Below are 14,064 nucleotides of genomic sequence, written 5' to 3'. Positions count from 1 at the left end.
TCTGCATTTTCCCCCAGCTCTTCAGGGAGGCCCTGCATATATATTTTTATTCTCTTTCCAAATTACTTTGGGATGTGTCGCTATTTCACACTAACTTATGCAAACCTACCAGGTCTCACTTCCTATTAAAAGTTCCATCTAATTATGGTATTTGAACTAACTGTGCAAGTTAAATCGTTTAGGAAATACAGATCTTGCACCAACTAAACATCTCTTCCCTTGGTCTCACATGAAATTTGAAGTTTTAAAACGCAGTCAGTATTGTCCTTTACCCTTTGGCCTGATTTGTCCTAGTACTAACCACATCTGCTTCATTCATATCTCTAGTTGAAGTCTGGACTCTTTTTCAGCTTTTTTAACAGTTGCTATATGTGCCAATACTGACATTCATATCTGCCAAGTTCTAGCTCTGAGTTTCAGGTGTCGCACAGATACCCAAAGTTCCAGGGATCTATCAGGTTACACACAAAGGGATCAGCATCTCAGAATCTGGAGATAGCCATTGCAATTCAGGAATAGGTATGACTGCTGTAAGAGCTTACAATCTAGGGACCATTACAATAAGCGTTCCCCTGATAAGCTGTGTTCAATTCTGAGCTTACTCATTGTAGTTAGTCAATATTGGTGAGGCAATATAAAGTTTGCCTTTGTTTCTGGTGAAGTTCACTCAAAATACTGTCTACAGATTCCATGCACCTTGTTGTATGTCTGACAGCTTCACACCTTCTCACAGTAGCCCAATATTCCATTGTATGCATACAACACAGTTCACCGTTCTGTTCCTCAGTCGATGTATCCTTGGGCCACCTCCACCCATTGCAAATCTTGCATACTCTCGCCATAAACATCAGTATGCAAATGTCCATTCATGTCCCTGCTCTCAGATCCTCCAAGTAAATGCTCCCTAATGAGGTTGCAGGACCTAATGCACCCACATGCTTAGCTTCATATGGAACCACCCCACTGTCCTCCAGAAAGGCTATATACCATTCTGCCTCCTAACCAACGGTAAATATGCACATCCCTCTCTCCATGTTTTCTCCAGCACTTTTGTCCCTGTTTATATTTTTCCATACAATTTTACAGAGCTGTATTCACATACCATATAATTATCCACAGTATACAATGAGTTGTTCACAGTATCATCATACAGTTGTGCATTTATCACCACAGTCAGTGCTTGAACATATTGGTTACTATGAAAAAAGTTTTTTTTAACAAATAAGAAAAAAAATAATAAAAAGAAAAATAGAATATCATACAATACAATATAATAGTAGGGTCAGATAACACCACTGCCAAGAATTCCATATCCCTCCTTTATATCCCCCTCTCATACTTTTTTAGCTTTGGTATAGTGCCTTTGTTACATTAATGGAAGCATATTACAATGTTACTATTGACCATAGACTCCAGTTTGCTTTGATTATATTTTTTTCCCACTACCAACCCCTTTGCAAGACTCTGCATGGTTGACGTTCGTTTGTTCTGCCACATGCAAGAACAGTTTTATATTTGTGCATTTAATCACAATCATTGACAGCTCCAGTTTTTTCTAAGTTAAACAGTCCCAGTCTTTATCTTCTGCCTTTACCTCAGGTGTCATGTATGCTCCTAGCCCACCTCTTTCATCTTTACTCATCTTTGTTCAGTGTAGTTACAATATTGTGCTACCATCACACAGTATTATACTATCATTTTCTGGGTCTGTACAATCGAGCTTGCTGAACATTCTTTAGTCCATCAGCATCATATGCCCAATCTCTACTAACTTTCTATCTCCTGGTAGCCTGTGTTATTAGCTTTTAACTCTCAAAATTTGCTCATTAATGTTAGTTTATATTAGTGTGACCATACAGTATTTGTCCTTTTGTTTCTGGCTAACTTTGCTCAACATAATGTCCTCAAGATTCATCCACATTATTATATGTTCCATGTCTTTGTTCTTCAAGGGGGCTTTTAAATACTTTTTTATTCTCTGCCCACATTGCTCTGTGATGTATCGGGCCTTCACACTAACCTGCACAAACCAACGAGATCTCACTCCCCATTCAAAGTTCCATGTAATTATGGTGTTTGAATTAACTGACTATACAAGTTAAATTATGTAACATGCTACAGAAAATATAGATTTTCCACCCAATAAACATCTCTTCCTTTAGTCTCACACAGATTTTGAAGTTTTAAAACAGTCAATATCTTCCTTTACCCTTTAGTCTGATTTACCTTAGTGCTAACCAAGTCCATTCGTTCATATCTCTAATTGAAGTCTCATCTCTTTTTTACCTTTTTTAATGTTTGCTGTATGGGGTAATGCGGACATTCATAGCTGCCAAACTCTGGCTCTGAGTCTCAGGTGTCACACAGATACCTGAAGTTCCAGAGACTGACCAGGTTATACACAAAGAGCTCAACATATCAGAATTTAGAAATAACTGTTACAACTCTGGAATAGACCTAACTGCTCTAAGAGCTTTCAATATAGGAACCATTACAATAAGCCTTCCCCTGATAACCTATGCTCTCAGATTCAATTGTCAGCATTTGCACATTATTGTTAGTCCATATTAGTGAGACGTTTTAATGTCTGTCTTTTCATTTCTGGCTTATTTCACTAAACAGACTGTCCTCAAGTTCCGTTTAACCTACTTGCATACCTCACAAATTCATTCCTTCTTGTAGCTGCTCAATATTCCATGGTATATATGCACCACAGTTCACCATTCCATTCATCAGTTGATGTACCCTTAGACGATCTCAATCCATTGAGAATCGTGAATACTGCTGCCATACACACTAATGTGCAAATGTCCATTCGTGTCCCTACTCTTGGTTATTCCAAGTGTATACCCAATAACGGGGTGGCTGAACCATATGGAAACCTCATATTTAGCTTCCTGTGGAACCACCACACTGCCCCCCAGAAGGGCTGTACCATTCTACTTCCCTACCAACAGTGATTAGGTACATCCCTCTCTCCGCATTTTCTCCAGCACTTGCATCCCTCTGTTTATTTCCTAAACGTTCCATCCTAAGTATACAATCAGTGGTTCCTGGTATAATCACATAATTATGCATTAACCACCATAATCTATATGAGGACATTTCCATTTCTTCCACAAAGAAAGAGGAAGAGGAGAAAAAAGAAAAAAAACAAATAAAGAAAGAAAAATAAAATAAAATAGAAGGTTCAGACAACAAGAATAACACCAAGAATCCCATACCCCTCCCTCCCTTATATCCCCTCTTATAGACATTTAGCTTTGGTATATTGCTTTTGTTAGAATTAGTGGAGGCATATTACAATGTTACTCTTAACTACAGACTCTTGCTTACATTGATTGTATTTTTTCCCCAATACCATCCCATTCTCAACACCTTACAAAGTTGACATTCATTTGTTTTCCCTCATGTAAAACTATTCTTATATTTGTACATATAATCACCATCATTAACCACTCTAGTCTTCACCAAGTTACACAGTCTCAGTCTTTATCTTCTATCTTCCCTTCAGGTGTCATACATGTCCCTAGCCTTTCTGTCTCTCACAGTCATCTTTGTTCAGTGTACTTAGAATATTGTGCTACCATCACACAGTATTATGTTATCCATTTCTGGATCTATGTAATCAATCCTGCTGAACTTTCTGTACTCCTTCAGCATCAAATGCCTAATCTCTACCCTCTTTCTATCTCCTGAATACCTGCGGTTTCAGCTTTAACTCTCAAAGTTTGCCCATTAATGTTGGTTCATATTAGTGAGACCATACAGTATTTGTCTTTTTGTCTCTGGCTAATTTCACTCAACATAACATCATCAAGGTTCATCCACATTGTTATATGCTTCATGACTTTATTGTGTCTTAGAGCTGCATAATATTCCATCATGTGTATATACCACAGTTTGTTTATCCACTCATCCATTGATGGACATTTGGGCTGTTGCTATCTCTTGGCAATCATGAATAATGTAGCTATAAACATTGGTGTAAAAATGTCTGTTCATTTCCTTACGTTCAGTTCCTCTGAATATATTCCTAGTAATGGTATTGCTGGGCTATAAGGCAAGTCTATACGTAGCTTCTGGAGGAGCTGCCACACTGCCTTCCAGAGTGGCTGCACCGTTCTACATTCCCACCAACAGTGAATAAGTGTGCCTCTTTCTCCACATCTTCTCCAGCACTTGTAATTTTCTGTTTTTTTATAATGGCCATTCTAGTAGGTGTGAGATGGTATCTCATTGTGGTTTTGATTTGCATTTCCCTAATAGCCAGGGAAGTTGAGCATCTTTTCATATGTTTTTGAGCCATTTGTAATTCCTCCTCAGCAAAGTGTCTGTCCATGTCTTTTGCCTGTGTTTTAATTGTGTTATTTGTCTTTTTGTTGTTGAGTTGTGGGATCTTGTTATATATTCTAGGTATTAAATGCTTATCTGATATGTGTGGTTTCCAAATCACCATTATGTAGGCTGCCTTTTAACTTTTTCTGACAAAGTTCTTTGATGCACAAAAGTATTCAATTTTGAGGAGATCCCATTTATCTATTTCTTATTTCACTGTTTACAGTTTGGGTGGAAGGCCTAAGAAACCACCTCCTATCACAAGATTTTTAAGATATTTCCCTACATTTTCTTCTAAAAATTTTATGGTCTTAGCTTTAATATTTAGGTCTTTCATCCATTTTGGGTTAATTTTTGTATAAGGTATGGGATAGGAGTCCTCATTCATTCTTTGGATATGTCTATCCAGTTCTCCATATACTATTTATTGAAGAGGCTGCTCTATCTGAGTTGCAGTGGCTTGACTGCCTTACCAAAGATCAGTTGTCCATAGATGAAAGTGTCTATTTCTGAACACTCAGTTCAATTCCATTCACCAGTATATCTGTCTTTATGTCAATATTATGCTGTTTTGACCATTGTAGCTTTGTAATATGCTTCAAAGTCAGGTAGTATGAGACCTCCCATTTCAATCCTCTTTTTCAAAAATACTTTTGGCTATTTGCAGCACCCTGCTCTTCCAAATAAATTTGGTTATTGGCTTTTATATTCCTGTAAAGTAAGCTGTTTGGATTTTAATTGGTATAGCATTGAATCTGTAAATCAATTTAGGTAGAAATAACAACTTAACTATATTTAGGCTTCCAACCCATGAACATGTAATGTCCTTCCATTTAATTAGGTCCTTTGTGATTTCTTTTAGCAATTTCTTGTAGTTTTTGTGTATAGGTCTTTTGTGGCCTTGGTTAAATTTATTCCTAAATATTTGATTTTTTGGTTGCTATTGTAGGTGGAATTTTTTTCTTGATTTCCTCCTCATAGTGCTCATTACTAGTGTATCAAAACACTACTGATTTTTGTGGGTTGATTTGTACCATGCCACTTTGCTCTATTCGTTTATTAGCTCTAGTAGCTTTGCTATAGATTTTTCTGGATTTTCTACATATAGGATCATGTCATCTGCAAACAGTGAAAGTTTTACTTCTTCCTCTCCAATTTGGATGCCTTTTATTTCTTTTTCTTTCCTAATTGCTCTAGCTAAAACTTCCAGCACAATGTTGAATAACAATCGTGATGGTGGGCATCCTTGTCTTGTTCCTGATCTTAGAGGAAAAACTTTCAGTCTTTCCGCATTGAATATGATGTTAGCTGTGGGTTTTTCATACATTGCCTTTATCATATTGAGGAAGGTCCCCTCTATTCCTATCCTTTTGAGTGTTTTCATCAAGAAAAGATGTTGAGTTTTGTCAAATGTCTTTTCTGCATCACTTGAGATGATCATGTGGTTTTTCTGCTTTGATTTATTGATGTGATGTTTTACATTATTTTATTTTCTTGTGTTGAACTAGGCTTGCATACCTGGAATAAATTCCACTTGGTCATGGTGTATAATTCTTTTAATGTGCTGCTGTATTCAATTTGTGAGTATTTTGTTGAGGATTTGTGATCTTTATTCATTAAAGGGATTGGTATTTAATATTCTTTTCTTGTAGTATCTTTGTCTAGCTTTGTTATTAGGGTGACGTTGGCTTCACAGAATGAGTTAGGTAGCTGTCCCTCCTCTTCAATTTTTTTGAAGAGTTTGAGCAGGATTGGTACTAATTCTTTCTTGAATGCTTGGTATAATTCACATATGAAGCCATCTGGTCCTAGACTTTTCTTTTTTGGGAGCTTTTTGATGACTGGTTCATTTTCTTTACTTTGATTGATTTGTTGAGGTCATCTATTTCTTCTCAGGTTAATGTTGGTTCATGCTTTTCTAGGCAGTTGTCCATTTCATCTAAGTTGTCTAGTTTATTATCATATAGTTGCTCATAGTATCCTCTCATTATCTACTTTTTTCTGTGGGGTCAGTGGTTATGTCCCCTTTCCCATTTCTGATTTTATTTATTTGCATTCTCTCTCTTTCTCCCTAGCCTAGGGTCCATCAATTTTATTGATTTTTTTCAAAGAACCAGCTTTTGTTTTTGTTGATTCTCTTTATTGTTTTCATGTTCTCAGTTTCATTTATTTCTGCTCTAATCTGTTATTTCTTTCCTTCTGTTTGCTTGGGGATTATTTTGCTGTTCTTTCTCCTGTTCCTCTATGTGAACAGTTAATTCCTCAATTTTTGTTCTTCCTTTTTAATATAGGCATTTAATGCAATAAATCTCCTTCTCAGCTCCACCTTTGCTGTTTCCCATAAGTTTTGATATGTTGTGTTTTCATTTTCATTTGCCTCAAGACATTTACTAATTTCTATTGCAATTTCTTCTTGACCCACTGGTTTTTAAAGAGTGAGTTGTTTAGCCTCCATATATTTTTTAATTTTCTGGCCTTCCGCCATTATTGATTTCCAACTTCATTCCTTTATGAGCCGAGAAAGTATTTTGTATAATATCAATAGTCTTGAATTTATTTAGACAAGCTTTGTGATCCAACATGTGGTCTGTCCTGAAGAGTGATCCATAAGCACTTGAGAAAAATGTGTATCCTGCTGTTCTGGGTAGTAGTGTTCTATAAATGTCTGAGTTTAGTTCATTTATCATATTATACATCGTCTCTGTTTCCTCATTGATCCTCTGTCTAGATATTCTATCCATTGATGAGCGAAGTATATTGAAGTCTTCAACTATTATTGTGCAGGTGTCTACTTCTCCCTTCAGTGTTGTCAGTGTGTTCCTCATGCATTTTGGGGTGCTCTGGCTTCATGCATATATTTATGGTTATGTTTTCTTGATGAATTGTCCCTTTTGTTGATATATATGTGTCCTTCATTGTCTCTTTTAATTAGTGTACATTTGGAGTCTCATTTGTCTGATATTAGTATAGCTACCACCACTATTTTCTGGTTGTTGTTTGCATGAAATTCCTTTTTCCAACCTTTAGTTTCAACCTATTTTTGTCCTTGGGTCTAAGTTGAGTCTCTTGGAGACAGCATATAGATGGGTCCTGTTTTTTAATCCACTCTTCCAGTCTATGTCATTCTGTTGGGGAGTTGAATCCATTACATTTAATGTTATTACTGTAAGGGCAGTATTTCATCTACCATTTTGTCTTTTGGATTTGATATGTTATATCTAATTTTTTCTCTCTTTTCTTTTATCCTTTTTGATAGTCTTCATTTCTACACTCTTCAAACCTCTCAGTGATTTTTTCCTCCATTATTTTTTCTGCACCTTTCCTCTTCTCCTTCAGGGAAACCCACAACATGTACATTCATACACTTCATGTTGTCATTCAATTCCTGAGACCCTGCTCATGTTTTTCCATTCTTTTCCCTGTCTGTTCCTTTGTATGTGGGATTACAGATGGTCTGTCCTCTAGTTCACTAATCCTTTCTTCTGCTTCTTCAAATCTGCTGTTGTAAGTCCCCATTGTGTTTTTCATTTCTTTGATTGTGCCTTTCATTCCCATAAGTTCTGCCAATTGTTTTTTTCAAACTTTCAGGTTCTTCCTTATGTTTGCCCTACATCTTCTTTATATCCTTCCTCTCTTTTGCCATATTGTTCCTCAACTCATTGATTTGATTTTTGAATTGGTTTAGCATGTTTGTTTGAACATCTTTAGTTAGTTGTTTCAACTCCTGTATCTCATTTGAAGTGTTAGTTTGTTCCTTTGACTGGGTAATATCTTCATTTTTCCTAGTGTGACTCATAATTTTTTGTCACTGTCTAGGCATTAGGTTTCCTTGATTAGTTTATTCTAGAGATCATTTTCACTCTTTTACCTTGAGCTTTTTGTTGGTTGGCTTTGTTCTTTATCTGTTCTTTGGTGTTCAGTTCAACTTATTCTAGACCTCTAATATAGCTTCTGTTTAACTACTCTGAATTTTTTAGCTCTTGTTACTCTGGTTCTTGCCTTGCCTATATGTCTCTCTCACCGACCAGATTAACTCTGCCCCCCCCCAGCTCTCCCTGAAAAACCAGGCACCCACAACAGCCTGTCCCTGGGTGGTAGGCATTGGGCACCACAGCAAGTTCTCTGTGTGGGGGTAAAACAAGTCTGCTGGCTCCTAGTAGTGCTTCATTTTTCACTGACCTGAAAGCCCTGGAATTGTGTTAGAGCAGTGCTTTAACTATTGAGTTGTCCATATTTCTCAACTTAAACAGGATGCAGTGGGTGTAGACCAGCTGCAGTCGGCCTAGGAGAAGGCCCAGCTGAGTCTGGATGGGCAGGGCTCAATTACCTCTTAGAGCCCCCATCTGACTGGGTGTGCCTAAAGCTGCAGGGTTCCTGCACACTCACTTTGCTGGGCAAAGTCTTACTCAGTGTGGGGCTTTGTCCCCCACTCTCCTTGTTGCAGAGGACTTCCCCAGCTGCCACAGATTTCAACCACCTCCCAGGCAAGTATCAGGCTGCCAAATACTATGTTCCTCAAGGATGTGGGAAGGGCATTCAGACCCAGGGCTGAAACAGTCTCTGCCCATGTTTTCTCAGACTCTTTGCACCTCACTGACCTGGGCCATGAAATGTCCTCCTCGATCCCCCAACCTCCAAATGCTGGGGATCTGTCTCACTGCTGTGAGTGATTTTATAGTCTGTGTCCCTGGTGGAAAGTGAGAGGAATCTCAACTGCTGATTCTGTGTTCCTTCTGTACTGCACAAAACCAAGTGAGGAGGAGTGGAGGGGACCAGCCAGTCCAGGATGGAGTTCTCCTTCCTGATACCTTTTTTCTTCATTTTGACATCTGTAGGATCCTTCTCCTATCCACAGCCTCCTCCAAAGTTTTGAACAAGTCAGGGTTATGCCCTCCCCCCCTTTTTTAATCTGCTTTGGCAAAACCAATACTTTAATTGAATCCTTGAAAAACAAATTGTATTGGAATTGATTAGATATGAAAAAGACCCTTCACCCTTCTGAAACAATTTTAAATGTCAAAGTGGCCTGGGGACAATTTAGAAGTATAGAATTTCAGTTGAAACTACTGACAGACACTCTGTTATTATATTTGCAAAATATCTTTTCTAATAAGTTTTTAATAAGGCAGAAAGCCTTTTCCCTTCTCCCCCCCCCCCTTTTTTTTCCTTTTCTGCCCTGCCTCATTCTAATATTTACTTCAGAGAACCTGTCAGTGCCTGGATAGAGCAGGCACACCATAAATGGCTGAATCACATGGCAATTGGTAATCTTTCCCTGATGTCTCCTTGGCTCATACTCACCACCCTATCAAACTGGAGATGGCACCAGAAACCACACACAGCAAATGTGGTCTTCTAGCTTCTTCAAACTGTTGAAATACCCATCCTGGTCTCAGAGAAAGCCCTTAATGCATCATATTTCCAGAGCCCAAGGTAAGGAACCACATGTATCAAAATGGTGAGATTAGACTTACATCCCCACGGGGGAAATAAAAACCTGTGCATCTCCATGATTTGAAAGCCTCAGAGGACCTTAGAATGTAACATCTAGAGTTACAATCTTAAAAACAGAGATAAGCATGCATGCTTCCACGTGGAGTCCTTTTATGTCCTAAATTGGATTTATAGATTGTAAGTCCTCTTCCTCTCTCCTTGACAGTTTTGGTGACAAAGATACAAGTTCGTATCCTATCTCCCACACAACTATTTTCTTTGATAGATACAGCATTCACCAAGTCTAAAGAGAATATGCAATTCTAAAACTTTCATATTTTGGAGAGAGCTCTATGATAACTGGAAAGATTAAGCCAGTTTTAGGATAAATAGTTAGGAGTATACCACCAATGAGGTTGACTGCACACATGTTTGAGCTAGAGTCATTCTACCAGATGTCTCTGCAACATGTTGAGATGCCAGGTGAAACTGACACAGAGAAATGTCCCTGGAGCCTAAAAAGGAGTCTGTCATGGTGATAAATTGTCACTGTCTTCTGCAGTCACAATAAAGCCCTAGTGGGCTGCTGGATCTTAGTCCATGAGGTAGAGATTGTCCTCAATAATGTAGATATTGTCTTCTGCTTTGACACAGTTTTCAGCTGCTCTTCATAAAGCTCTAATGTGAGAGCCATTGAATGAAACCACACTTAATTGCTGTAGCTTATTTCTTATGTATAAATGCCTTTTAATAATCATGACAACTAGAAGACTGAGAAGCACTGCAGCAAAAATACCAATGCCAATGTAGACTCCATTTGTGGTGGTCATCCATGGCTCTTGTACTAGGGACACCCCAGTTTGATTTCCATGCCAAAGGCCATCTAAATACTGTGTCACAGTACCATTCCCATCTGATGTGTCATGGTGGCCTGGTGAGCTGGTGGGTTGCATCCTTCTCATTTCCTGGGGTATCTTAAAATGGGTTGTTGCTGGCTGCTTTAGGAAAGGTGAAGTAGCTGATGTGTCATGGTGGCCTGGTGAGCTGGTAGGTTGTGTCCTTCTCATTTCCTGGGGTATCTTAAAATGGGTTGTTGCTAGTTGCTTTAGGAAAGGTGAAGTAGCGGATGTGTCATGGTGGCCTAGTGAACTTGTGGGTTGCATCCTTCTCATTTCCTGAGGTATCTTAAAATGGGTTGTTGCTGGCTGCTTTGGGGAAGGTGAAGTAGCTGCTCTGTGGCTCTGTGTGGTTGCTGGTGTTGGAGGAGCAGAGGTAGAGACCTCAGGTGATGTTGGAACACTGGTAACCATGGCTGGTTTAATCTCCAATGATAGTGTGAGTTTCTTATCATTAAACCAACCCCTGTACTCAACACAGCAACAATACAGACCATTGTCAATCTCATTTGCATTCTCTATGGTCAAAGACACATTCTCTTCCAGAAGTTTCCCCTTTAGCTTATAATGCCTGTACCTCTGAAAGATGGCATGGGATCCATTCATCCAGATGAGTTCATTTGAGCACCCACTCAAAGGACAGCTCACTTGGCCCCAACACATGGTCAAAACATCTCCATTAACCTCTGGATAGGTTATGAACCACCACTCCTCTCACTTGTGGGTAAGAAACAACAGCACCTGTGAGAAGCACTATGAGACCTGCGATGATCACAGTGTGCAGTCAACCTCATTGGTGATATACTCCTAACTATTTATCCTAAAACTGGCATCGTGGTATCAGCTGTTAGGTTTCTTCAGTAGAGAAGAGAAGAGATGAAAACTTGATCAAAAGGAGTTTTATTGTCCAGCCATGCACAGGCAGGCTGAAGCCTAAGAAAATGGCAACAGTTATGCCCCTTTTTAGTTAAATATCTGGGGAGAAGTTTTCAGTAGCTATTAAGGTGCCATGTTGATGATATCATCCCCTTGTCCATCTTTTAATTTGTTTGTTTATTGTTGTTAAGTTGAAGGATTTCATTATATGTTCTGGATATTAATTCTTTATTGGATATTTGGTTTCTAAATATTTTCTCCCTTTGGGTAGGTTGTCATTTTACTTTCATGATAAAGTCCTTTGAGGAACAAAGGTTGTTTAATTTTGATGGTTCCCATTTATCTATTTTTTCTTTTGTTGCTTGTCCTTTGGGTGTAGAATTTAAGAAACCATTGCCTAACACAAGGACCTCAAGATGCTTCCCTCTGTTTTCTTCTGGGAGTTTGATAATTCTAGTTTTTATATTAAAGTCTTTGATCCATTTTGAGTTGATTTTGGTTTATGGTGTGAGGTAGGGATCCTACTTCCTTTTTTTTTTGCAAATAGAGATCCAGTTTTCCCAGAACCATTTGTTGAAGAAGCTATGCTTCCCCAATTGAATGGTCTTTGCCATTTTGTAAAAAATCATTTGGCCCTAAATGTAAGGGCTGATTTCTGATCTCTCAAATCAATTCCATTGGTCTATATATCTGTCCTTGTACCAGAACCATCTGTTTTGATAACTGTAGTTTTGTAATAAGTTTGATGATCGGGAAGTGTGCATCCTACAATTTCATTCTTCTTTGTCAAGATGGCTTTAGCAATTTGGGGCCCCTTACCTAACTTCCATATAAATTTAATGATTGGTTTTTCCATTTCTGCAAAGAAGACTGTCGAGATTTTTATTGGGATTGAATTGAATCTATAAATTTCTTTGGGTAGTGTTGACATCTTAATGATATTTAGTCTTCCAATCCATGAACATGGAGTGTCTTTCCATTTATTTAAGGTATTATTTAATTTCTTATAGCAATGTTTTGTAGCTTTCTGTGTTGGGTCCTTTATATCCTTGGTTAAATTTATCCTAGATACTTGATTCTTTTAGTTGCCATTGTGAATGGATTTCTTTTTCTTGATTTCTTCTTCTCATTGTTCCGTGCTTGTGTATAGAAACACTACTGATTTTTTGATGTTGAACTTGTACCCTGCCACTTTGATGTATTAATTTATTAGCTCCAGGAGATTTGTTGTGGATTTCTCAGGGGGTTCTGTATACAGAGTCATATCATCTGCAAATAGGGTAAGTTTTACTTCTTCCTTTCCAATTTGAATCACTTTTATTTCTTTTTCTTGCCTAATTGCTCTGGCAAGAATTTCCAGTACAGTATTGCGTAACAATCTTGACAGTGGGCATCCTTGTCTTGTTTCTGATCTCAGAGGGAAAGCTTGCAGTCTTTCATTATTAAGCAGGATGTTAGCTGTGGGCTTTTCATATATGCCCGTTATTATGTTGAGGAAGTTACCTTCTATTCCTAGTGTTCTATGTGTTTTTATCAAGAAAAGGTGCTGTAATTTGTCAAATGCCTTTTGTGCATCAATTGAGATTATCATGTAGGGTTTTTTCCTTCATTCTGTTAATGTGGTGTATTGCATTAACTGATCTTCTTATTTTCAACCAATCTTGTATACCAGGGATAAATACCAACTGATCATGGTGCATAATTCTTTTAATATGCTGTTGGATTTGGGTTGCTAGTATTTTGTTGAGGATTTTTCCATTTGTATTCAAAAGAGATGATGGTCTGTGGTTTTCTTTTCTTGTAGTATCTTTATCTAGCTTTGGTATGAGGGTGATGTTAATCCCATAGAATGAGTTAGGGATTGTTCCCTCCTCTACAGTTTTTTGGAAGAATATGAACATATTTGGAGTTAAGTGTAGTTGGAAAGGTTGGTAGAATTCCCCTTTGAAGCCATGTGATCCTGGGCTTTTCTTCATTGGGAGGTTTTTGATTACCAATTCAGTCTCTTCATAGTAATTAGTTTGTTGAGATCTTCTATGTAGGTAGTTTGTGTGTTTCTAAGAATTTTTTCCATTTTATCTAGGTTATCTGATTTATTGGCATTTAGTTGTTCATTGTGTCCTGTTATAGTACTTTTTATTTTACCAGTATTGGTAGTGATGCCCCTCTTTCATTTCTGATTTTTATTATTTTTATCCTCTCTTTTTTCCTTGTCAGTCTAGCTAAAGAATTGTCAATTTTTTTAATCTTTTCCAAGAACCAACTTTTAGTTTTGTTGATTCTCTCTATTGTTTTTGTTTGTTTGTTTGTTTTCTATTTCATTTATCTGTGTTCTAATCTCTGTTATTTCCTTCCTTCTTCTCATTTTGGGTTTAGTTTGCTCTTCTTTTCCTATTCTTCCAGTTTTGAGGTTAGGTCTCTGATTTGAAGTCTTTCTTCTTTTTTAACACAAGCATTTAGAGCTATAAATTTCCATCTCAGCACTGCCCTCATTACATCCCATAAGTTTTGGAATTCTGTA

The 14,064-nt window shown here is 37.7% G+C and overlaps 1 protein-coding gene across 1 annotated transcript; it reads right to left on the bottom strand.

Annotated features, from left to right (window-relative positions):
- Positions 1 to 10,333: 10,333 nt before the first annotated feature.
- LOC119535217 (hepatitis A virus cellular receptor 1-like) lies at positions 10,334 to 11,330 on the bottom strand. Its single transcript, XM_037837705.1, has 2 exons — positions 10,519 to 11,330; positions 10,334 to 10,478 (listed from the first exon to the last, which is right to left on the bottom strand). Exons 1-2 carry the CDS (start codon positions 11,328 to 11,330, stop codon positions 10,334 to 10,336), a joined length of 957 nt encoding a protein of 318 aa, XP_037693633.1.
- Between the last annotated feature and the right edge of the window lie 2,734 nt (positions 11,331 to 14,064).

This window comes from Choloepus didactylus, chromosome 5 (assembly GCF_015220235.1).
Source record: "Choloepus didactylus isolate mChoDid1 chromosome 5, mChoDid1.pri, whole genome shotgun sequence".
NCBI classification, from domain to species: domain Eukaryota; kingdom Metazoa; phylum Chordata; class Mammalia; order Pilosa; family Megalonychidae; genus Choloepus; species Choloepus didactylus.
Note: the sequence above shows the minus strand (reverse complement) of the source record. Positions and strands in the feature narration are given on the sequence as shown.